The following is a 25235-nucleotide window of genomic DNA, read 5'->3' as shown; positions in this document are numbered from 1 at the left end:
CTGCAGTGATCTACCTAAACACTTTGGCGCCCTCTTCTGGGACCGATTTAAGTGTGCGACTGGACAGTGGAAAATGGACCTTGATTCTGTACCTCTCACCTGCCAAGGAAGGACAACACCTGGAAGGCAAACTAAATAAGAAAGGCCACTAGTGAACACTGAAAGTCAAGCTTTTTGCCTCTCCACATAACCACAAGCTAGCTATGCTCTGCTGCAGGACAACATACTATGCAGAAGCAGTGGCGTCCAGTGTTCTGATTCTGGATGGGAATCATGTACACCTTCCCTCTTCTTTCCTTACTGTCCAAAGTCCTAATGAAACTGAGACACTAAGGGGAACAAGTATGATCCTCATCCAGTCAAATGGGCCAGGCAAGAGTGGCTCCCCATGATTGCTGAGTTTGCTGTAGATAGCCTGATTTTATGGGCATACAAGAAACCAACCACTTGGTTTGCCTATTTACAGAAGTGGACATGATTCTCTCTTTGATACGGACCTTTCATTATCGAGTTCTTTGGCCTTTCCGTCTTGGAATATTTATCTCATCTGGATCGGGCAGACCTCAAAATGGCATCCAATAGGGGGAAAAGGTGGCAATCTTTGTGTTTCATGGTTAGACCAGTGGGGAGAGCCCCTCCGTTTGAGTTCTTGCATAGATGTGTTTCAGATTCCTCACCTGGAAGGTTCTGTTTCTGTTGACCACCAACTCCACCCAACAAGTCAGTTAGCTCCAGGCATTGGTTACTGATCCCCCCCCCCCCGCCCACCTTTACCAGCATCTACAAGGATAAAATAAGACCATTTACCCACTTAGTTTTCTCCCCACGGTGGTCTCCAGTTCTCACATCAACCAGGAGATCATCCTGCGTGCGTTTTTTTTTTTTTTTTTTCAAATTCCAAGTTCCCAAAGAGACTGTCCTTCATACCCTGGATACCCGAAAGTTGGTTCTTTACTATCTGGATCACACCAAAGCATTCAGGGTTGACAAACAGCTCTTGTTACCTGGTTCCCTGCCTTCATTGGGTGGGCCAACTTGAAGAGGACACTGGTGAAGTGGCTAGTTGACTGCATTCATTTCTGGGACAGAGGGGCGGTACTCACCCTTCCCGGGTCAGTCTCACCTTACGCCATCGAGGGCTGGGCAGCCACCACGGCAACCTTGAACAACATCCTAATAAGAGAAATGTGCAGGGCAGCCACGTGGTCTACTCTTCTTATTTTCATCAACCGCTGTTGTTTGGATGAGCCATCTTTCAACACTTGTTTGGATAGTCTTGCTCCCACCGCCTTCTTGGGATCAGCTACAGAATATCCCCAAGTATCATCTGGCATGTCCCTTACCCCCCTTTGGAGAAACAAGGGTTACTTAATAAGCTGAGTTCTCCAAAGGTGTGTAGACATACCAGATGGGTACACCCATCTTCCCCTCTCTCGAGGGCGGTGCTTTTTTTCTCTTGTGCTCTCTTCGGCAGGATTCCAGCGGTCAGGAAACTGGAGGGGAGAGGGTCTGACCTCCCTAGGATCATGGGAGGGGCGGAGCCTGGCCTCCTTCTGGTCGGGCTATCTACTACCCAGGGAGGCAGTCCCTCAAGTTTTACAAGGACAAGTCCAGAGGATATATGGGAGCAGCTACCAGAGTGATCATCTGGCGTGTCAACACACCTTCAGAGAACTCAGGTTACGGTAAGTGACCCTTGTTTCTGGATCTGCTTCTAAAATCCATATTTTATGGAGGCAACAGAATCCTTTTCCCTTCGACCTTTTATCTCCACGTATCCCTGGGCCACCATCTTCCTCCTGACAAATCATCTCTCTATATAGTCCTGTCACAACATCAAAGAGTTGCTCCCCATGACATCATTAACAGCATACTCTGTTCTCCCCAAGGAGGTGCTGCTGAAGATTGGTCTGGTCATCACTTTCTAAGCACATCTCTGTAACATGTCCGATCTTCAGCCAGCAGTGGAGAGGATTTTAGAACCCTTATCTGATCCTGTAGTGCACTGCTGATACTTCCCAAGTTATTAAGCGGCTCTGATTTATAAACTTGAAGTCTCCTAATTTGTCACTAGGCTATATTATGAACTAGGCATTATAATAAGGTAATGCCCTCTGCCTTCCTTTGTTGTTCAAGGGAGGGAATTCAATCAAATTAATCCTCTGGTTGAGTTCTTCTTTCCAGGTCATGTTGGAGTATTTTAGGGAATGCTAGTGCAGAACATCTTTACGATAATTGTACCATTCCCCATATAGAATGTAGTGGGGCATGTGCTGCTTGCATTTGAGTGACCTCTTTATTTATGTACAGATTTTGAATTCATTGCATAGACATGGCACCCTGTCTGTTTTCTCCCCCCTTATCCACGTGCTGAGAAGTATACTCTGTCTTTTACTTTGATCCTCTGATGAAAAGTGCATGCTTCATCACTGACTTGTGAGTGATGTTTCTTTCTCTTTTTCTCTTTCTTTGTCTTAATTTTCCTTGTTCCTCTCTGTCCTATCTTTTCATTCTCTCCTCTTTCTTTCTGATGCAGAGATGAAGATTGTTGGGTGTAAGTTTTTGCTTTTCTGTGTACTGTCTGCTTGTTGCTTGCTTCCTGCCCTCCTTTCCCAACCCACTCCTCCCCCCAACCCCATCTTGACTTTTTTTTCATGGAATGTCAGGGATTGGTAAAGGTAACAAATCATTGCAATATTGGGGGAAACAGCATGTGCATTATCAACCCTTTGTCAGCCTAATCTATTGCAGGAAGATCAAGAGGCAGATCCGAATAAGCCAACTGCACAGTCCAGAAGATATTGAGAGGCAGTATTTTGAAGGTTCATTAGCTTACAGCAAGAGGAACATTAATAACTGAGGAAGCTGAGGGCTTATCAATGTGTTCAGAACACCCTTGTGGACAAATACTAACAAGACTAGGAGGGAACAGAATAGTGAACAAATATGTAACGGGACCTCATGAGAAAGACAGGTCAATTACTCTCATTAGTGCCAACAGAATAGTTTATATACCAGATAAACTATTGGGCCATTAGTTTATATACCAGATAAAATATTGGGCCATTTGGACTCTGTCTAGACACATGTAATTCCAAAAGGCAATATGCACTATTTCAAGGACATTTACTTGAAGTAAAAGAAACTACCTGACTGATGAAATAAAATACTGACCAAATAAATGGATTATAATCATGGGAAACACTCAAACCAGAAATTTGGCAGCTCCTATCAGGTATAGTTTGGGAATGATAAAATCGACTCTGTTGTGATGCAAGAGTGAGGTGATGCTTACAGCCTCCTTGCCCCCATTAGAGGGACGAACCTAGAAGTCAAATACATTTCTCTCCTAATTCAAAGGATAGACTTTCTGAATATGAACAATAGAATCATATGGGATGGAGGGGAAAGAAAGCAGGTTTTAACTACCAAAATTGGAGGTCAGAATTGATTATAAATGTGAGAATAGGAATGGGATTCAGTTGATGAATGTGTACTTTAGGGGGAGAAAAAAGTATTAATTTCTTTATAGCCTAAAAGTTTCTGTTAAATTATGTGTGTCCAGAAAGCAGGCTGATTTGTTAAACTGTTTCCTTAGGACAGTGATCCTCTAGCCAAGAGAAAAATGCTACCAAATCAAACGCTTCACCTCCCAACAGAAATTGTTCAGAGTGGCATTTCATTGACGACAGTGGAAAGATTTCCAGTTTGGGTCCATCTGGATAAAAAGAAGCTCTGTACCATCCTCCTGTAAGGTTGTTGGGGGGACTCAAAGTATTTGTGTGATAAAGAGAAAATTTGTTTCTAACTAAATGGTAGTGGTGTTTGGAAAAAGAACAAACACTGAGCCCATTTCTCCCACTACCAGTGAGTACTCCCTGAAGACCTTTGGGAGGAGCATTAATGCCTTAAGACTGTTATACTGCTGCAATGTCTTAAATAGGCCCCCCGGTGATGTGAAATTAATACTGCTCCCTAAGAACCTTATCTACTACCAGAGAGTAAATTTAGTTTCTGGGAGAACTGGGCTCAATGTCTGCAAATCAAGAGCCACCTCATATATTGTGAAGATTTCTTTAGCAGTGGCCCTGGATACGAGTGAAATTTATGTGACCTCCTTGAAGGGCAAATTTATATAAGGCTAGAAACATGTGTGGTATGTAATCTTTTTGAGGTCAAAATCTAGTTATGAACCTCTTGGAGTCATTACACTGAATTATCTTGGGAAAATATAACAGAGACTGGAAATGTGCAGGACAGATGGCAGCTGAGCTCTCCTGCAAGGAACTGTCAGGCAAGAGTGTTTCTTACTTAATGTGATGCTCTCATGCATCCAAAGGGATTGGTCAGCAATTCTGTTTAAGCACCGGATCTATGTAGCTATTGCCAGGGTGCATTCATAATGTTGCTGTCTTTAATTTTCTAGTTTAATTCATGAAATTCTATTTTCTGGATGTGCCGAATGAAAATTAGTTTGTGTGTGTGTTTGTGTGTGTGTGTCTGTGGGTGAAGCAGGCTGCACTTTGTCTCCAAGGACAATAAAGCTATGTCAATGGGTTTCACCTTTGCCTGAAACTTTGCACATTGCATCCATCAAAGTCCCAGTTAATGGTGGAATAGAGTGCCACGCTTGGTGTTGGCTTAGGCCGGTGTCCTGGGGGTTGCTTTCCTGAAGCCATGAGAAGATTAAGCGAGAGCTGGAAGTCATCAGGAAACTGGTAGCCCTACATCTCCTGGAGATAAGGCAAAAAGGCCAAAAAGTAACTCCCATCAGAACCCAGCCCTCAGGAGGAAGGACCCAGGACCATCTGCACCAGGTGAAGGCAGTGGGAGTTAGAAGGTCAGGTGCTTATGTCCTGCTCTGAGACTAATGAATCAGCGAGGAGTCTCCCTCAAGACAAAGGAATTCAGTCTAGGCTACTGAACGTGGCACAGGGCACCCTGGGGATAAAGTCTTGCTAGGTGTTTGGGACAGAGTTATAGTTTGCTTTTCTTTTGGGGGTTTTGCCACCAGTTGGGGAATCTGTCTCTATTCTTTGGAGCAGTGACCCGATTAGGAATACATTTCTTCTTTCCCTTTTGTGTAGGCTAAGGATGCTTGAGTTTGATGGCCACAATCTTGAAAGCATATTAGATTTCATATCTTAAGGAGTTATCTCAATCAATATATCTCTTCATTGGTTTTCTTGGGACACTTTTTTTTTCCTCCCAGTCTTGGAGCTTTAGTAGTTTCAGAACCAGTAATAGTGGTATAAAGGAGGAGCAACTGTAGACTAAATGGAAGGTCATGGTTTAAGAGGTTACGGGAGGAACTCTCCATGCAATTCTTGTGCCCAAAGGCAGGCATCAGTTCAGAAAATACCCCCCTATTCCTAGTAGTCAATGCCCAAAAGCAATTTTATTCATTACAAATGCTCACACAATTAAACTTTGTCCAGAAAGTCTTACGTTTAGGGATGTAGTCAGTGTGGAAAAGGGATAGGAACATTTCAACTTGGATGTTGAGCACAAGGGAAATCATGGATTTCTGACATTCACAGAACCCTGTCCTATTGCCTGAAAACAAACACTGCTACTCTCATTGTGGTTCCGGTTAATAAACACATTTAAATGCATCAGCTTTTCCAAGTACTAAAATGGAAAAGAAAAGCTGTCTTCAGAATTGGCTCTGCTTTGTTGGTTAACCATTCCATTATCTCATTATTTGGTTTCTTTAGGCTGCTAACTCATCTTGGGTTTTTCCCTGTCCATTTTGGGGCGGGGGGGTGGGTGTTGCTTTAGCAATTTTTTCCCCCATTTTCAATTCTCCCTCAAGCTTACCTACTTTTCCCTGAAAGGCAGGAGCCCTTCTTTAAGAATATGTGAAATGTAAAATTCAGCCTGATGGAGTCTAGATTCAGAAGCTTTTGTTACCCAAGTCGAATTCCAAATCAAGTGGATGCTCTGCCATGCATTTCTGGTGAAAGGACAGGTTGGGATTTGATTGTGTGGGTTTTGAATTGGCAGCCTGAGTTTCTCACATCACCAATAACTAACGTGTAAAGTAGATGGGGTTAGGAAACCCAAGGCTGCAAGGGGGTGACAAATGGGTGCCCCCATTGCCCTAGCATCTGTGTTTCTGTATAGAATCACCTGTTCAGAGAGCCCTTGAAAACAAGGTGATGAAAATTGGCAGGCATTCCCAGTGCCCTCTGCCTGGCACTCCTGCATGGAAGCAACACTGCCACGAATCCAGCAGGGAGGAGGTTTAGCATTCTCTCCCAGTCAGGCACAACAGAAACTCTATCTGCACAGAAACCTCCAAAAGAAAATGAAGAGCTTTCATTTTTGTTCCCAGGCAAGAAAAAGTGAGTGGATAAGAGATGATCGGGCCAAGTGATTTGCCCATTGATTCCATTCTCCTCCCTCTCGTGTTTAAGCTCTGAAGAGGCAACAGCAATAGTTAGCAATGAACTTGCTACTGGAGGGCAAAATGGACGGAAAATTCAACTCAAGGCAATTCAGCTCTCTTCCCCTTCCTTCCCTTCCAGTTAATGTTTTCCTAATTCAGACTTAAGAAAAACCTAACTAACAAACCTAAACTCGGCTGCATTGATACCAGAATGTTTAACCACAGCTTGGAATGCACTGGGTGCCAGCAGAAACCCTGAAAAGAAGAGCAAAAGGAAGACAGACCTCTGTTGAGGCCCTATGTCTTCCCTATGTTGTGAAAATATGTCATTTTTCTCTCGTGCCACAGGTGATATCCGCAATGACCTCTACCTAACACTTGAGAAGGGGGATTTTGAGAGAGGTGGAAAGAGTGTGCAAAAGAATATCGAAGTGACCATGTATGTTCTCTATGCGGATGGAGAGATCTTAAAGGTAAGGAATGCACTTTTATCAGAAGACTGAAGGTTTCTTGGTCACCATCATAAGATCATAGACAAAGATGGACACTGGAAAACCATCTAGTCCATTCCCCTGCCCTCGAGCTATTCCATAAGGATCCTTTTCTACCCTTTTCTTATACTCTCCAAAGAAAGTGCCTCCAGCTTGGTAACACTTTGTAAGGCAGTGTGGCCTAATGGGTAGAGCACGAGCCTGGGAGTTAGCGGGACCTGGGTTCTAATTCTGGCTCTGCCACTTGTCTGCTGTATGATTTTGGGCAAGTCATTTCACTTCTCTGTGCCTGTTACCTCATCTGTAAAATGGGAGTTAAGACTGTGAGCCCTAGGTGGGACAGGGACTGTGTCCACCCTGATTATCTTGGGTTTAGTACAGTGCCTTGCACATAATAACATTTAACAAATATAATAAGAAAAAAAACCCAAAAAACACAATCCAGCATCTCACATCATCAGATGCAGGACATTCTTCCTAATGTCTAACCTGATCATTTCTGTAATTGAAGTCCCATTCCCTCTGGCATTGCTCTGGGTAATCACCAATCCAATATCCCTTCATATTCTTGAAGACCACTGGTGAGATCCCCCTGGCCTTCTCGTCTCTAAGAAAATTAAACCCAATTTGTTCCGCCAAGATGATCTGGGGTTTGGTCAAGTGTCAGTGTCCACCACCAATTCAGGCCCTTGCCAGAGTCATTTTGTGAGAGCAGTGTGCATGAGTTCTTGAGTTTCCTTGAATTCCTTTGTTTCCATACTTGACTGCATTAGTGCCACTCTGGTAAATGGCATGCTTCTTCATATGGACCCTTCAGCCAAACAAATGGGAAGTTCAGGTTAGTGATGCAGGTACAGAAAAATCCCCCTAACCCAGAGCACATTTGTGAATTATTCATCAGGAAATGAAACCGGGGTGTGGGAAAGTTGGATGCCATCTGCTATGGTGCCAAATATTTGGCACAAAGCCTCTGTACTTGCACCTAATAGAAACCCTTAGGCAAGTGTAAGGTGCAAGGTGATAGTCAAAACATTTTCTTTCCAACAGAGGAAAAATTTCAGATTATGTTGAAAGCAGTGGTAGAAACAATTCAGTCATGTTCAGTTCTTAAAACGTCCATGCAGCTGCCAGGCAGTGGCCATTACTATACCCCTATATGGTATGAGGATTTTTCCATCCCAGTAAATATGCTGCCAATAAAAAAAAAGAGTCAACAGTACATCTTCCATTTTACTATCACCAGACACAGTCCAGTAAAATGACTCCCAAAATGAGAACTTTGTATAGGTATGTTACATAATAATAATAATAATGATAGCAATAATGGTATTTGTTAAGCCTTTATTATATGTCAAGCACTATTCTAAGTGCTGGAGTAGATACAAGCTAATCAGGTTGGGCACAGTTCATGTCCCACGTGGGGCTCACAGTCTTAATCCCCATTTTACAGATGAGAGAATGGAGGTACAGAGAAGTGAAGTGACGTGGCCAAGGTCACACAGCAGACAAATGGCAGAGCTCCTGGCTAGTCCCTTAGAACCCAGGTCCTTCTGACTCCCAGGTCCGTGCTCTATCCACTAGCCCATGCTGCTTCTATAATGGCAATAATGTCATTACTGTGCCCCATTCTCATCTTTCCAGCCACCGAATGGAATTTAAATTTAAATTTCAGTGAATTGAAGTTTCTCAGTATTTGCCTTTGACCTTATGGAAGAGTAAAGAGTTACCCAACAGAAGAGAGATGTTGTCAGCCTAAGTTTCTCACTGGGGAATAGCATGGCTCTCTGTCCTTTAATCAGATGTTTTCTGTTTTATTTTTGTGTGTTCTCTGCTCCAGGATTGCATCAGTCTAGGTTCAGGAGAGCCAAGCAGGAGTTCTTACCACTCTTTTGTCCTCTACCACAGTAATAGTCCTCGCTGGGGAGAAATCATCAAATTACCCATCCCCATAGACAGGTTCCGTGGATCTCACCTCCGCTTTGAATTCAGGCATTGCTCTAGTAAGTATAACTCTCTCATGGGTTCCTTGAAGAGTAACATTGCTGACCACCTTTGGGCCCCTTGCACAGGGTTAGAAGGGACTGTTTTCATTGTAGGAAGAGGGAAGTTTGCAGTACTCCAATCTCAGGTTATAGTATTTCAGAAGTTATTCCTAAAGGTTGCAGAAGTAACAAACGATATCCCTACAGTCTGAAACTGACCTCTCAAGGTTAGAGCGGAATGAATATGTTCCCTCCCAGAGTTGTGCTTTCTTGACATATTTAATTCTTCTTTCTCAGAATGGTCATCATCAAGTCTTTTGAGAGTAGCAGTTGATTTAAATTTGCGCCCAGGCAGGTGATCTACCCTAGGGGTAGTTACTGTTGTGCATTTGTTGTGATTCCTGGAATACTATTAAATTACATATTTAAAATTATTTATTTATATTCATGTCTGTCTCCCCCCCAGACGGTAAGCACATCATAGGTAGGGAACGTGTCTGCCAACTCTTTTGCACTCTCCCAAGCGCTTAATACAGTGTTCTGCACCTAGAAAGTGCTCCATGAATGCCATGGATGATATTATTGATACCAGAGTTCATGAAACCCAGGCAAGTCCAAAGGATATTGGAGGTTGTAACGAGAGAGAATTCTGTGGGTGGGTGTTTTTTTTCATTTGTATTTTTAAAGGTGATCTCTCTTTCTTTGGCTCCTAATGCAGCAAAGGACAAAGGGGAGAAGAAACTCTTTGGCTTTGCATTTACTCCACTGATGAGGGATGATGGCACTACCCTATCAGATGATATCCATGAACTCTATGTGTATAAGGTACCGAAGATTGTAAACTCTTCCAACACCTCACTCCTGCTTGATCCAGGGTCTAAATGTGGGGTTGACAACTCCCTTTGGGATATATCATTCAAATACCTTTTAATTGGGAAGAATGAGGAACCGAGAGGTGCCTGGAGGGTTTAATACCATGTCCCAAAGTGATGAGATTTCCTTCCCTCCAGTTGTGGTGACTAATCTTTTGTTTCCCTTCTTCACTTTAAATCCAATTGTCTTGGTGTCCATAATAGTGTTTACAAGAGCTCTCAGGCTGTGACAGTTCTGTAGGCTTTTGTGTACTTAAACCCTGCTGATTGAGAGATTGGCAGCACAACCACTAGAACACAGCAATTCAAGGTTACTCCTGGTTCTTCTGTTATACAGGAGGTGACTCATAGGTCCACCTATATGGTCTACACCAGGGTTCTGAAAAAAGTGCCAGAGGGTTTTCCAAACAGGAAACCAGACTTTATGTCTAATATGCCAGACCTCAAAGTGACAAGGTCAGCCATGAGCGTATAGATTTTTCTGTTTGTCCACATGGGAAACTATCACTGTGCTGTGGGTTTATGCGTTCCTAACAAGGCATGAATTTGTGGACTGGAAAAAAGAAAAAAGGTGGGTGAAATTTGCCTTCTTTTCCCCGTGTCTGCAGTGTGATGAGAACAGCACATTCAATAACCATGCACTGTACTTAGGCCTGCCCTGCTGCAAAGAAGACTACAATGGCTGTCCTAATATCCCTTCCAGTCTCATCTTCCAGCGCAGCATCAAAGAGACGTTCTCTATCTCCACCCAACTCTCCTCCACCAAACTCACCCAGAATGGTACTGTACCCCTCCTTCCAAGTTAATTTCCACTAAACACAGGGAGGTTGGCTAGCAAATAAATGTGAAGCATACAGGCTGCGAGGTACAGTAAGCTAAGAAAAAGGCCTTGATGATATTTTCTTTGGGGCCCTCTGTCATTCTGGGTCATATAAAATTAATATTGCATGGATTTCTTAAGTCCTGACTCTGCTGGGCTAGGCAGATACAGGTTATGAGGTAAACAGAGGTTAATACAATTCAAATGCCACAGAAAAGGTTTTACTCATTCTAAATTGACAGTACTGGGTTGTCATAGCAAGCATTTCTGAGGTCTGAGTCTTGTGGACACTGCAATTCAGTTGACCCATCAGATGAGGAGGCTGTTTGAAAGGATTGTGATGGGTTTTTTGTTGCCTTTTTGATTTTCAGATACTCTCTAATGAACCTAATACTTGCTCTCTACACTCCTTAGGTGCTGAGCTCAGAAATTAATAATAATGGAAGGAAAGACAGTGATTGCAGTGAAAGTCATGGTTCATGTTCAGGAAATCTTGCTCTTTTCATTGCAAAGAAATGCTTCCTTCTTTAAATCCATGTGAGGTATTGAGGTAAAAATGATGGGGGAATCATCCAGAGTGTTCTTGGCAAATAACTGCTCTCAGAAAAGAGTATGTTAAAGATCTACTGGCTCTTAAGCCACTAGCATTGATACCAGAGGAAAGATGTGAATAGGTGAATAACTGGTGGTCATTCCTCTCTTGATAGTACAACAAAGTACATTTAATTCCTCTCTTTTTGAATTGCAGTGGACCTTCTTGCTCTCCTGAAATGGAAGGCTTATCCAGACCGGATAATGGACATTTTAGGGCGGCTGCGGTATGTCAGTGGAGAGGAGATTGTTAAGGTACTCAACTCTGGACCTTTCAAAGAGAAAATCTCCCCCACGAGACCTTCCCTGTTTAATCTTTCATCTCCCCAGTCTATCTCTCCCCACTACTGTCAACTCCAGCACTTTTGCATCACCTAAGCACTTTGGACAATCACTCCCATCCACCAGAGCACTAATGGACATACTTTAAACTGTGTCGCTTCCCCCTGCCTGTAATTTATTTTAGTGCCTCTCTCCTGCTCTATACTCTAAGCACCCTGTGGGCAGGGAACCTTTCTCCCAACTCTGTTGTATTGTACAAATGCTTAGTGTTGTGTTCACAGTAAGCATTCAAATGCCATCGGTCGGTGGATTGTACTGCACAAAATAAATGCTGAATACATACTACTGGTAACTTTTACCTCTGTATTGCCAATATAGATTTTGGGTTGTGCTTAAGGCTTTCTTGATGCAGTCTGATACACAGTGAGTTTTCAATGCATGAAAATATTTACATGATAATAATAGTGATGGTATTTGTTAAGCACTTACTATGTGCCAGGTGCCATTCTGTGCGTTGGATGCCATTTGGAGATCAAGAATAGACTCATGGGAATTTTAGATCTGGAAAGTACACTAAGAGGTCATCTAGTCCATTCCCCGGTACTCAAAATGGACCATCCCTAAATTTCAATTTGATTCCATTTGGGCAACATTTATTGACTGTCCACCAAGCCATGGCAGTCAATAAGTGTTGCCCAAATTGTATCAGATTGAAATTTAGGGATAATCCATTTAATGAATTCATTAATTATAACGGTATTTGTTAAGCACTTACTGTGTGCCAGGCACTGTACTAAGCGCTGGAGTGGATACAAAGCAAATCAGGTTGGACACAGTCCCAGTCCCACATGGGGCTCACAGTTTCCATACCCATTTTGCAGATGAGGTAATTAACGATGGCATTTATTAAGCACTTACTATGTGCAAAGCACTGTTCTAAGCACTGGGGAGGTTACGAGGTGATCAGGTTGTCTCACAGTCTTCATCCCCATTTTCCAGATGAGGTAACTGAGGCCCAGAGAAGTGAAGTGACTTGCCCAAAGTCACACAGCTGACAGTCGGTGGAGCTGGAATTTGAACTCATGACCTCTGACTCCAAAGCTCATGCTCTTTCCACTGAGGCACAGAGAAGTGAAGTGTCTTGCCCAAGGTCACACAGCAGACAAGTGGCGGAGCCGGGATTAGAACCTTCTGACTCCCAGGCCCATGCTCTATCCACTATGCCATGCTGCTTCTAATTAATTAATTAATTTAATTAACTAATGAATTAATCGATCCAGGTAGATAAGCCTGTATTCTCATTTTAAAGATTTCCAGGGAAGGAGATAGTTCAGAACTTGATTCCTCCAAATCAAATGTAACTTTCTTTTTAAGAAAAAAAAAGTGAATTCAGTGTTCACCAAAAGACCAGTTTCATATAAATAAGAAGGGATTTTCCCCTACAAAATGGAGTTCGTTTTCTACTTTTAAAATGGATTAATAATCTGGAAACATTTTTAGACTTTAGAAGAAAAAATCTACCAGTATATGCTGATAATGTATTCACAGGAAGAAAGTGAAAATCCTTCAGTAGGGAGCTTTTGTGTTTTTCACAATGGGGAAGAAGCAGATCCTTCTAATTCAAATTGACAGCCATAACTCATCCTGAATCTACTAGACTCTATCATCATTTTGAAACTGGGCTTTAACCAGCAGAATATTTGATTTGGGTTTTTGTTTGTTTTGCTTTTTTTTTTTCTTGACAAAGAATATGCCTCAATTTGTATAGTCTCCTGGACTTGTACATTAGAAAAATAAGAAACGTTCTAGATCCCATGAAATGAATGTGCCAAGCCTGCTGCTGAATTCTCTTGCAGCTCTCCTCTGTCACCCCTGAAGTTGAGCTCTCATGCCCAAATGAATCACTTGTTTCAATTTAACTCTGATCGTTGTGACCTTACTGGAGTTCTGAGTCCTAATTCCCCTCCAAAATAGCCCCTCGGAGTCAATTTAGGAGCACCCTGTTAGTGTCCTTTGGGTCCTAAAGCCCTCCAGTACCTCCCTTCCTCTGACTGCCAGGCCAGTGCTTAGTACAGTGTGTGGCACATAGTAAGCGTGTAACAAATACCATCACTATATGGCGATGATGATGGTGATGGCATTTGTTAAGCACTTACTATGTGCTAAAGCACTGTTCTAAGCGCTTGGGGGATACAAGGTGATCAGGTTGTCCCACTTGGGGCTCACAGTCTTAATCCCCATTTTACAGATTAGGTAACTGAGGCACAGAGAAGTTAAGTGGCTTGCCCAAGGTCACACAGCTGACAAGTGGTGGAGCCGGAATTCAAACCCATGACCTCTGACTCCCAAGCCTGGGCTCTTTCCACTGAGCCATGCTGCTTCTCTGCCTAGCGCCCCTCCCCCAAATCCCTGTACCCTATTGCTGCCTCCATCCCTTCTATCAAGCCCAGGCATCTCCCCAAACGCAAGGGCATCATTCAGGGACTAGCCTACTGTCCTCCTCCTGGGTCTGGCTACAGGAAGGTCATGGGGAAAGCACTCCCTTGTGTGGCTGGCTTTCCAATCCAAGCATCTCCCTGGCACTTGACGCTCTTCCTGAGAAGCAGCATGGCTCAGTGGAAAGAGCCTGGGCCTGGGAGTCAGAAGGACCTGGGTTCCAATCCTGGCGTCGCCACTTGACTGCTGTGTGACCTTGGGCATATCGCTTCACTTCTCTGTGCTTCAGTTACCTCATCTGTAAAATGGGGATTGAGGCTGTGAGCCCCATGTGGGACAGGGATTGTGCCCAACCTGATTTGCTCGTATCCACCCCAGTATTCAGTATGTGAGCCCCATGCGGGACAGGGACTGCGACCAACCTGATTAGTTTGTATATACTCCAGGGCTTAGTACAGTGCCTGACACATAGTAAGCGCTTAAATGCCTTTAAAGAAGATGTTTACAGGGAGTGGATTATCCCACTGCTGGAAGTGATGGAGAAGGGGCTTTGCCAGTTATCCTCCTTCTTTCTGTTGTTTCAGTTCCTGCAAGACATCTTGGACACACTCTTTGTGATTTTAGATGACAACACGGAAAAGTATGGCCTGCTGGTTTTTCAGTCTCTGGTGAGTAGCTTCCTTTTTGGAGGTGCTTTCCTAGCTGGCTTTTAGCTGTAATGTCCTGCATTTCAAGGTGTCTAATTGGAAAAGTGAGTTTATATTGGTCCACAGTATTTCTGTGACTTGGACTAGAGAGTAATTTTTCTTATTCTGTTTCTCGGCACTGGTGGGGAGGAAGAGTAGCCCAGGAGGACAAAGAGCTCAGTTAACTTCCACCTACCCTAGAAAGAAGAAGAGAACTCAAGCCAGGTGGGAAGTATTAGTTGGAAAGACCCAAAGAAATACTTAACCTTTAATTGTTCTTAGAGAAACTAGAGGTCTCCACCCACTCTTCTCAAGAGGTATAAATAGTCTTCCTAATGCATTGTGATGCTCTGTCTTCTACATCCCCTTCAGGTGTTCATAATCAATCTGCTCCGTGACAGCAAGTATTTCCATTTCCGGCCCGTGATGGATACATACATTCAGAAGCATTTTGCTGGAGCACTGGCTTACAAGTAGGATTCCATTTAGTTATCATCTTTCTGCCTCATCCTTGTTGTTGGCTGACCTGCTTAATAATTAGGGACTGAGTTTACCCAGCTATCGAAGTAAAGAAACTACTCAAAACCACCTTTTCAGTTTTTAAGTGTTGTAATCCAGCTTCTCAAAGGCACCGGTTTCGAGGCATTGGTTGAGTTTGAGTTCCAGGCTCTGATTGGCCTACTTTGAGCCTTCAGAGGCTGGGGACACTGATGATGTGGGCCTTGAAAACTTTGGGCCGGAAAACTTTCGTGAAGGAATTGATTCTAGTACTGATGGTTTGCCCAGCACCAGTCCCCCTCTCTCGCCCCTGCCAGCCATGTGTTCCCTGGTTGTGGGGGGGGGCGGGGGGGGGTGGCAAAGTGCAACAAGTGAGTAGGAGGGCACACAGTAAGCATTGGCCATAGAAAGAAATACATTGAGAGTTGCTCTGACCTGAGGCGATTGAGTTGGACCCTATGGCCATTATTCTCTGGCCACCCTCAGAAAAGGGTTCAGTAATAATGATAATAATAATTCTGGTGTTTAAGTGCTTACTATGTACCAAGCATTATACTAAGCACTGGGGTAGATACAAGATAATCAAGGTCCCACATGGGGCTCACAGTCGAAGTAGGAGGGAGACAGGCATTGAATCCCCATTTTGCAGATGAGAGAACTGAAGCACAAAGAAGTTAAAGGAATTTCCCAAGGTCACACCGCAGGTATGTGATGGAGCCAGGATTAAAATCCAGGTCTCCTGACTCCCAGGCCCAGGCTCTTTCTACTAGGCTATGCTGCCTCCCATTTTACTGTGAGATGGAACCAGGTAGGATCGGGGAACCCCAGTCTTTTCTGGGAAGGAGGAGGAAGGAATAGAGCCAGCCCTAAGGCCTCCCCCTCCAGCCCCCAACCACCCCTCTGAAGCCACACACACATACACACATATCAAGAGAAGACACACTATTGTAGAATGTTTTATACAGACTCTTACATAACTTTTCAGCTTTTAAGGCCTTAATGTGAAATAGATCCGAAATATCACACTTATTTACAAGCCTCAGAGGTTTATATCTTTTCTCCTAATTCCCCAGAGACAAAAGGTACCTACTCCCTTTAGCTAAGGAAGTTTTAGAAAGCAATAGCATCTCTCCACTAGAATTGTATTTTGCCTTTTCTCTAAATTGCTTTCAGAGCACAATTGAGTGGATTTCTTCTTTAAGAGAAGCAGCGTGTCTCAGTGGAAAGAGCGTGGGCTTTGGAGTCAGAGGTCATGGGTTCAAATCCTGGCTCCACCAATTGTCAGCTGTGTGACTTTGGGCAAGTCACTTAACTTCTCTGTGCCTCAGTGACCTCATCTGTAAAATGGGGATGAAGACTGTGAGTCCCCCGTGGGACAACTTGATCACCTTATAACCTCCCCAGTGCTTAGAACAGTGCTTTGCGCATAGTAACACTTAATAAATGCTATCATTATTATTGTCAGATTTCATTAAACAAGCACCCTCTTTATTCTGAAGCAAAGGTTATAAGGGCTTTAGGTTGGTATCCCATGAAGAAAGACAGAAAGATATGCTTAACAGATGACCTCCTTATGACTTTTGACCAAGATTATTCACTCTGGCTTTCCCCAAAAGATCAGAGGGTATATTCAAGTTTACGGCAGCAGAGTAGTTTAGGAAGGAAAAAGGGCTTGCCTCTCTTATTTCATCTTAGAATAAATGATTATTCTCATGCTTTTATGATGCCCCATTACTCCAAATATCTGGTGAATAAAAGTGAAGTTCAGAAAAATACTCCTGAGCTTTAATGAGAGTATCATGCTCCTACCAAAATTAAGTTGAGATGGTTTCTTTTTTCCTATGAGAGATTCAGTACCCATTTTGTTCAATTCTTCATCCATTAAGGTGTTTTAAATGGCCAGTGAAATGGGATTTTTTACTTCTTAAAATGGCCTTTATTCCTACCCCTTTTTATTCCTTGGTGATGGTAATTGTGAACATGAGAATTTTTTTTCTAGTGATAGCTACTCTTTTTATTCAACTTCAAACAAGTATATTGCACCTTGCCACTATTAACCCATTGATTCATTCTAGTGACTCATCGTACTTGGAGTAAAGCAATTGTGATGTGAATTAGAAATCTCCCAACTTTACAGCTTTCGAGTTAATGCAAGGTTTCTACCAATATGTCTTTTCAGAGAACTGATCCGCTGTTTGAAGTGGTACATGGACAGGTCAGCTGAACTGGTGCGGCAGGACCATATCCAGGAGGCTATGCGGGTATGTGAGAATTTATCAGGAGGAAAGTGGAGGGAAACTGAAATAAGCTCCTTGAGGGCAGGGATCTCGTCTACCGACTCTACTGTATTGTCTTCTCCCAAGGACTTAGCACAGAACTCTCCCCCCAGTAAGTGTTCAATAAATGCCATTGATTGACTGACTGATAGTTGATAATGGCAACCAGGCATCAGGTTGATGAAGTATAGGTGGGTGTATTGATTATTTTGGATGCTAGGTTTGGGGTTTTTTTTAATCCAGGACTGCATGCAGCTACTCCTCCCCCATTTTCCAACTTTCTAATACTTTGCCTCTCTTAGGGTGGGTATTTACTACTTCTTTTAGCAAGAGAAGAGCGGAAGGCTGGAGGAGACCTGGGTTCTAATCCCATTCATCTTCAGTGGTGTTTACTGAGTGCTTACTATGTACAGAAACAGTACTAAGCGCTTGAGAGAGGACAGTACAACAGAGTTGGCAGGCACGTTCCCTGCGTTGGTGCCGCATTATCATTATTAAGAACTTACTATGTATCAAGCATTGTTCTAAGCACTGGGGTGGATCCGAGTTAATCGGGTCAGACACGGTCCTTTCTCCAGGTGGGGTTCACAGTCCAAGGAGGAAGGGGAATAGGTTAAACAGGGAGACCTGAGGAGAGGGAAGCTTTATTGCCTAGAGGCCACTGGGCTCCCACCCTTTGCAGCCCTGGCTGGATGAGGAGAAGGGACCGACACATCCAAGACCTCGCTAAAGAGGCATTCAGGGAGCTCCTGAAAGATCTTATCTGCCATCTTTCTTCAACATTAGGAAGCAGCATGGCCTAGTGGAAAAAGCATGAGCCTGGAAATAAAGACTTAGGTTCCAATCCCAGCCCCAGTGCTTGCCTGTTTGGGTGACCTTGGGCAAATCACTTAGCTTCTCTGGGCATCAGTTTCCTAACTGTAAAATGGGGATTCATTTATCTGTCCTCCTTCCACCTTAGATTGTGAGCCCTGTGTGGGAGAGGGACTATGTCCAATTTGATTATCCTCTAGCCACCCCAGTGCTGGTGCAGAGTAAGTGCTTATGTGCTATTGCTATCATTATTATTATTATCATTATTATTGGGGTAAATGGCATCTGACTATTGATAGCATGAAACCCTTTCTTCCTTTCTTCTTGTTTTTGATCAAATTCTCCATCATTCTCTTTATATGGGTGTCAGTCAGGTCCAGTAATTTCTCTAGGTAGCACTTTATAGCACTGTTTAATATTTCTAACCACCTTTAATGGTAGATTCTTATTTAAAATATCAGTAATGCTTTTACCATGAAGATTCTAGAGATGGTACAGTGAAACAGACTAGAGTCTTGCTCTTCCCCCTAAACTAGCCTGTAATAGGAAAGTCTCCAGAGAGGCATAATTGAGTGGAATAAAGTTAATTTAAGGTTCTAAGTTGTCACTGTGAAAGCTTCCCCACCCCATTTTCTGTGGACTCTCTGACTAACATAGTGACTTCATACTAATCACTTATCTATATCTGCTTTAGTCTTACAATACTCCTCCTTAATGTCTTCTAAAATGTAACCCAGAACTCCTGCAGGAGGAAATTTAGAAAAAAATAAACACAAGTAAGGATCAAAGTGCTGTCTAGCATTCAGTTTTAGAAAATGGTATTCCTTCCTTTTTGGTGTAATGCAGCCTTTAAAACCACTATCCAAACAAAATACAAAATATCAACCTGTTTAAAACAGGAATAATAGAACATAAATCTCTTATAATAATAATAATAATGATAATAGTCTTGCTATAAAGTGCTTACTATGTGCCAAGCACTATACTAAGTGTTGGGGGAGGTACAAGATAATCAGATACGATTGATTGAGATCAGGCAGGCCCTGTCCCACATGGGGCACACAGTCTAAAGGGGAAAGCTTCCAGAGAAGCACAATTGAGTGGAGATAATGTTCAAAATCACTTTTTGAAGATGGTTTCCCCAGATTATTTTCTGTGACCAGCACAGGGTTTTCATATTAACCATATTAGCATATTATCTTCCATAGCCAAATAATTTACCACTTTTAATGTCTTCTCAAATATGGCTGTCATGGCACGGGGAGGGGAAACTAGAAATTGGAAAAATGGAGGAAAGATTTCCTTGGTGACAGAGGGGAAGACTGATTGGTTAACTTCAGCATCCTATCAGGTACTGCCACTTGGAACCCACAGCCAGTGACGGGGCAGATTGGGAAAGGAAGTACAGGGGGCGCTAGACTTCAGCCTCTTTGAGGAGGTGTTGTGGTGGTATGATCTGGGGGAGCCAGAACACCGAAAGATTTGGAAAGCAACTTATCTCAGGAGAAGGAGGTAAGGAATGTTGAGAAGGATGGCCCTTTCTTGGGAGGATAGCCGTTCTGTAGCAGATTTGCCCTGAGCGGATTGGCGGAGGGGGTACGGGGGTGAGGGTTGAAATAGAATCGTCTCCACTCCCCTCTGATCCATAACTGTTAAAATTTTGGGAAGCTTTTTTAGTAGTTTTGACTGTGAGATGCCAAATGGCCCAGAATGAGTGGTGAGGAGCCTTGTACTTGACCTTATGATATTTATTGTTTTTTGTGTCTTATGTTGATTTTCTGTTTTGTTTGTTTTTATTTGAATCTTGGCAACCCACCTTCATCCTCCCCTATTCTTCAGTTGTGAGCTTCCTGCCCAATTCTCATTCTTTTAATTTTACCTAGTGCTTAGTTCCACAGATATTTCAGTGAATTAATAAATGAAGAGAGTGTGATGGCTGGAAAGGGCAGTGAGATCCAGAGAAGCCATCTTTCAATGTAGAGTAGCATTTTAGATGGCGAAGGGGAGGGGAGGAGTCATCAGAGAGTGAGCAGTTGAAGAGCTGAAGACTGGGAGCAAGTGTTTTCAGAAGGTGAGAGGAGATGGGATTAGAATTCATTCATTCAGTCATATGTATTAGAAGCTCCTCACTTATTCTTGTCTCTCTTGCCTCTTACCTCTGCCTGGAACTTAGAGGGGAGTGGGGAGTTTTGCTTTTACTCATTTTCTTCATTTACTTGGTCTTCCTCATACGTCATCATTCCTGTCCATTCCCAGCATAGATGCTTTCCAAGTGCAGGTTTTAAGTATTCTGACACTGGTCTATTTAAAATAAACCCCTCCTTCTCTCTCCTCCTCCCCCGCCACCCCCACCCCAGCATTAGAGGAAGGGGGCAGAATGGGGGAAAAACAGAAATGGGAGGTGATGGCTTCATTTTAGGACCTTTAATTCTCTTCCATCTCCCCTGCTCCACTCCCCCATCCCTATAACCTCCCACTGAAGGACTCATTCTTGCTAACATAACAGCTCTTCCCTGTTTTAGCTCTTCTGCAGGCCCTGTTCTGGGCTAAAAATATAAAAATAGCCTTGGTAGAGATGGAGAGGGAAGAAGGGAGAAGGAAGCTAAGGACTACTAGGTTTCAGGGGTTTTTTAAATTAAGCTAACTGTGAAGAAAAAGAGAACTACTAGGCTTCAGTTGTTTATTATTAGTATTATTAAGCTTACTATGAAGTCAAGAAGGACTACTAGGTTTCAGGTTTTTTGGGTTTTTTAATTAAGCTTACTATTATGAAGCCAAGGAGGACAACTAAGGCATTTGGTTTGGGGTTTTATTATAATTGAGCGTACTGTGAAGCCAAGGAAGACTACTAGGTTTCAGGGCTTTTTTTTAAGCTTACTTTTATGAAGCCAAGGAGGACAACTAGGTTTCAGATTTTTTTATTATTATTATTAAGCTTACTATTATGAAACTGAGTGTTTGACACATAGTAAGGGCTTAAGAAATGCCATTTTTTAAAAAAGCATGGACTCTGGGAAGAGAGAAGGAAGCCAAGGAGGACTACTAGGGTTCAGGGTTTTGGTGGTTTGGTGGGGTTTTTTTTATTAAGCTTACTATGTATCAAGGACTGTTCTAACGTGTTTATCTTGCATCTACCCCATCACTTAAAACAGTGTTTGACACATAGTAAGTGCTTAAGAAATAATATTTATTTTTTTTTAAAAAAAGCACACACTCTGGGAATGAAGACAGAAGGACTTTTTAGTGTGTGTTTGTGTTGTACTTATTAAACTTATTGTGTGTCAAATACTGTTCTGACCGCTGGACTAGATACAAGTTAATCAGGCAGAAAACAGTCCCTGTCCCACAGTCTAACTAGGAGGGAGAACAGGTATAGAATCCCCATTTTGTAGTTCAAGAAACTAAGGCACAGAAGCGTTAAGTGATTTGCCCAAGGTCACCCAGTAGGCAAGTGGCCAAGCTGGAATTAGAATCCAGGTCTTCTGGTTCCCAGGCCCATGCTCTTTCCCTTAGGTCACGTTGCTTCTCAGTTGCTCTGGGCCCAACTGCAGGCTCAGAAAGCACGTGGGTGTGTAGATGAGTAAGAGCTCAAGTAGAAAGTTGGATTGTGCCCAACCCCGTTATCTTGTATCTATCCCAGTATGTAGTACAATGTCTGGCTCATAGTAAGCGTTTAACAAATACCAGTCTGTATGTACTGAAATTGTAGTGGGTATAAGTGGTCTGAGTACATAGGATTGTAACCTCTTTTGGGAGAGGAATCATATCTTCTAACTTTGTTTTACACTCCCAAGAACTTAATACAGCCCTCCTGTTTTTGTTCTATCCTCTATCTTTTTTGGTTTTAATATTGCCTATTTACTAAGTTTCTACTGATATTAGTCACCGTAGTTGAGACCTCTTTTTCTCTTCGAACTCTCTCCCCATTACCATTGAACAACCTCTAGTCTCCCCATTCAAAAATGTCTTCACCCTTCCATTCTACCGCGTTATTGTCATTTCCCTTTCTTATTAATAGTCCCTCAAAGGAGCTCCCTACCTCTTCCTTCTCCATTTCCTCTCAGTAGTACATTCCTTGATTTCCCCACCCTCTCATAATCTGCATTTCACCTTCTTGTTTTGAAAGAAAAGTCAAATAATTTTTTGGCATTTTATTGCAAACTGAGTTTTAATTGTCAAAATCTGTTTTCCCTTTCAGGCAGTAAGTGTGAATTCAGCCCCCAAACCAACTCTCTCTAAAACTTTTTTTCCTTCACCTTTTGAGTCACAATGACCTTCTTCCTTCTTCTCCAGGCTTTGGAATACCTTTTCAAGTTCATTGTCCAGTCTCGGATCCTTTACTCGAGAGCTACCTGTGGGATGGAGGAGGATATATTCCGAGCCAACATCCAAGAACTTTTCCAGTCTATCAGATTTGTGCTCAGCTTGGATAGCAGGAGCTCTGAGACGCTCGTCTTCACCCAGGTTAGTTAAATAGTCGGGTTCTGTTAGTGAACCAAATTGCCTGTAATAACAAGTAGCTCTTTTGGTATAGGAACAGTTCTACATAACTTAGATTGTGCACCCACTATTAGAGGGTGAACTAATAGATGTATTTGTTTCCAGACTTAGAAGAGCTGAATGAAGAAGGAATTCAAGCTTTGCTCCCTTTTTGCTCTCTCCATTTATGCTAAACCCGTTTAATGACTTTATTACTTCATTGTTTTCAAAAAGTTTCATTAGAAGCAATTTTTAGAATCTATAGATAATTTAATCTATTTATTAGTCATCATGAAATTCAGTGATACCTCAGGTGTTTAGCAACGGACCAACAGAAAAGCTAGTTTGAATTAATTGCATCAACTAATCAATGGTATTTTTTGAGCACTTGGGAAAGTACAATACAACAGAGTTGTAGACATGATCCCTGCCCATGAGGAGCTTACATTCTACAAGGAGTCTACAGTTATTACTTCAGTAATAACTGTAAAGTCTTATCTGAATGTTGCAATTATTCAGGGTCAAAAATGGTCAGTGTGATTAAACAAATCAGTGTACTTTATTATTTATTCTGACTGTTGGAAACATTTTCACCATATCAGGGATATATTAAACTCAAACGGGGTCATGTGCATATACTGAAATCTCTCCTCTGGTTCTTCATCACTAGACTGTGGAATAAAGCACTGATCATGAGCCTGGAAACAAAACAAAAAAATCTGCTTTCTACCAGGAAACAGAAGCCACCAAAATGACCTAATGCAGTCTTCTGTTTTAGTTTTTGTAGTCATAGGATCATTTGGCTATGGAGTGATTAACTAAGGCATTGATCATGAGCCTGAAAAGAAGAAACCTACTTTCTATTGGGAAGCAAATGCTACCAAAATGACTTGATATATTCTTCTGTATTAGTTTTTGCAGTCATAGGTTCATGAGGATTACCTAAGCAGAGAAAAAGAAGCTGTCTCGATCTTTGTCTTTTGCTGTGCTGCTGCTGTCTTTATGTCCTCAGTGGAGCTGTCGGTTTGTGTGGATCTGTCATGCTTAATATATGAAAAGTCTACTTTTTGTTTTCCACTTGCCACTGTGTTGCCCCTTGACCCCAATTGCCCCCCTAGGCCCCTCAGCCTGGAGGACAGGTGAGCAGAGCTGGGAGTTGTACCCCACCAAAAAGTGGGAGTACCTCAAGGCCATCAGTTTTTTCTGTAAGTAATGATCCCCCATATAACTCTTTCATCATGGATGCATTCAGTGAATTCCCCTTCCCTCCCCCAATCCATCTGTTCCTGCTGATACACCATTATGTGGAGTATTGTGTACAGCTGTTCCTGCTTTTAGTTGGAGAAGAAGCTTTGGAGATGTGCAGGTAACTGGCAAAAACAAATAGGATTTCAAAGAACTCAGAAACACCTAGTAGTGATGTGCTCCTGCTCTGTTAGGATAAATTGCAGAGAACAGAGATCAGAACTTGGGAGATTTTCTCTGCTTTTACTCTTGTATTTCATCGAGGTGGAATTGTCAGGGGACAGTTTATTCTGTCTTCATGTGTGTCACTTATCTTGATGATCGTGTCACTGGAGACTCAGCATTATATTTGTCTGCATCCATCTTCGTGAATAAATTACACCCGTGCTGATCTTTTCAAAGTGCAAAAAGACTTTAATGTGATATTGGTTCCTGATTTTTCTTTCTGTTTCTGGCTAAGCGTGCTATTCTAATTTGGTTCAGTTTGTCACGTGGGGAGTTTCCTTACTTTCACAGGGTTTTGTAGACTGAAGAAAATTCAAAAGACCTCAGAATGATCTAGGATAGTCTTATTAAGAAGTACAAAATTAACCATCCTTCTCTTTCCCCAGGAAATTCGAGTAAAATCACCATTCTTTACTACTTGTTTAGAATACTTTGTTCTTCATCTTAGGCAGATTTGAAAACCTAACAAGTCAAGAAGTGATTTTTGGACCCTTTCCACTGGGGAATTCCTAGCCCTTTTTAGCCCCATTTGGAAGCCCTTTGGTCTTGGAGCCTGAAATAAGCAAGGTTGGGAGTCCATATCAAAGAGCTGTTGGGGGGTGTGGGGGAGGGTAGAGAGAAACATTGGCTTCATCCCCACAGTTAGAAATCTGTGAGGAGCAATAGAGGCATATTGCTCATAAGATGTGAGCTAGCCAACTGACAGAAAGCACTAGAGCAAGAGTCAGTCAATCAATCAATCGTATTTATTGAGCACTTACTGTGTGCAGAGCACTGTACTAAGCACTTGGGAAGTACAAGTTGGCAACATATAGAGATAGTCCCTACCCAACAGTGGGCTCATAGTCTAGCAGGGGGAGACAGAGAACAAAACCAAACATATTAACAAAAAAAAATAAATAGAATAAATATGTACAAGTAAAATAAATAAATAGAGTAATAAATATGTACAAACATACATATATACAGGTGCTGTGGGGAAGGGAAGGAGGTAAGATGGGGGGGATGGAGAAGGGGAGGAGGGGGAGAGGAAGGAGGGGGCTCAGTCTGGGAAGGCCTCCTGGAGGAGGTGAGCTCTCAGTAGGGCCTTGAATGGAGGAAGAGAGCTCCCTTACGTGCCCAGTACAGCTTGGCGGATGTCGGGAGGG

The 25235-nt window shown here is 42.6% G+C and overlaps 1 protein-coding gene across 7 annotated transcripts in view; it reads left to right on the top strand.

Annotated features, from left to right (window-relative positions):
• DOCK3 (dedicator of cytokinesis 3) overlaps positions 1 to 25235 on the top strand; it is a 477519-nt gene that overhangs the window by 352939 nt on the left and 99345 nt on the right. For 5 of the 7 annotated variants that reach the window (XM_038770866.1, XM_038770865.1, XM_038770864.1 and 2 more), the window contains exons 15-23: positions 6740 to 6864; positions 8720 to 8882; positions 9583 to 9689; positions 10345 to 10516; positions 11305 to 11402; positions 14450 to 14533; positions 14924 to 15024; positions 17229 to 17310; positions 22432 to 22602. In XM_038770866.1, the coding sequence (XP_038626794.1) occupies positions 6740 to 6864; positions 8720 to 8882; positions 9583 to 9689; positions 10345 to 10516; positions 11305 to 11402; positions 14450 to 14533; positions 14924 to 15024; positions 17229 to 17310; positions 22432 to 22602 (1103 nt within the window). Of the gene's footprint in view, positions 1 to 778; positions 1686 to 3674; positions 3751 to 6739; positions 6865 to 8719; positions 8883 to 9582; positions 9690 to 10344; positions 10517 to 11304; positions 11403 to 14449; positions 14534 to 14923; positions 15025 to 17228; positions 17311 to 22431; positions 22603 to 25235 lie in introns of those variants that run through there. The other 2 variants (XM_038770868.1, XM_038770869.1) reach the window with 2 other exon arrangements.

The sequence above is a fragment of the Tachyglossus aculeatus genome, chromosome X2, assembly GCF_015852505.1.
Source record: "Tachyglossus aculeatus isolate mTacAcu1 chromosome X2, mTacAcu1.pri, whole genome shotgun sequence".
Lineage (NCBI taxonomy): Eukaryota > Metazoa > Chordata > Mammalia > Monotremata > Tachyglossidae > Tachyglossus > Tachyglossus aculeatus.
This window is presented reverse-complemented; position numbering and strand designations above follow the sequence as displayed.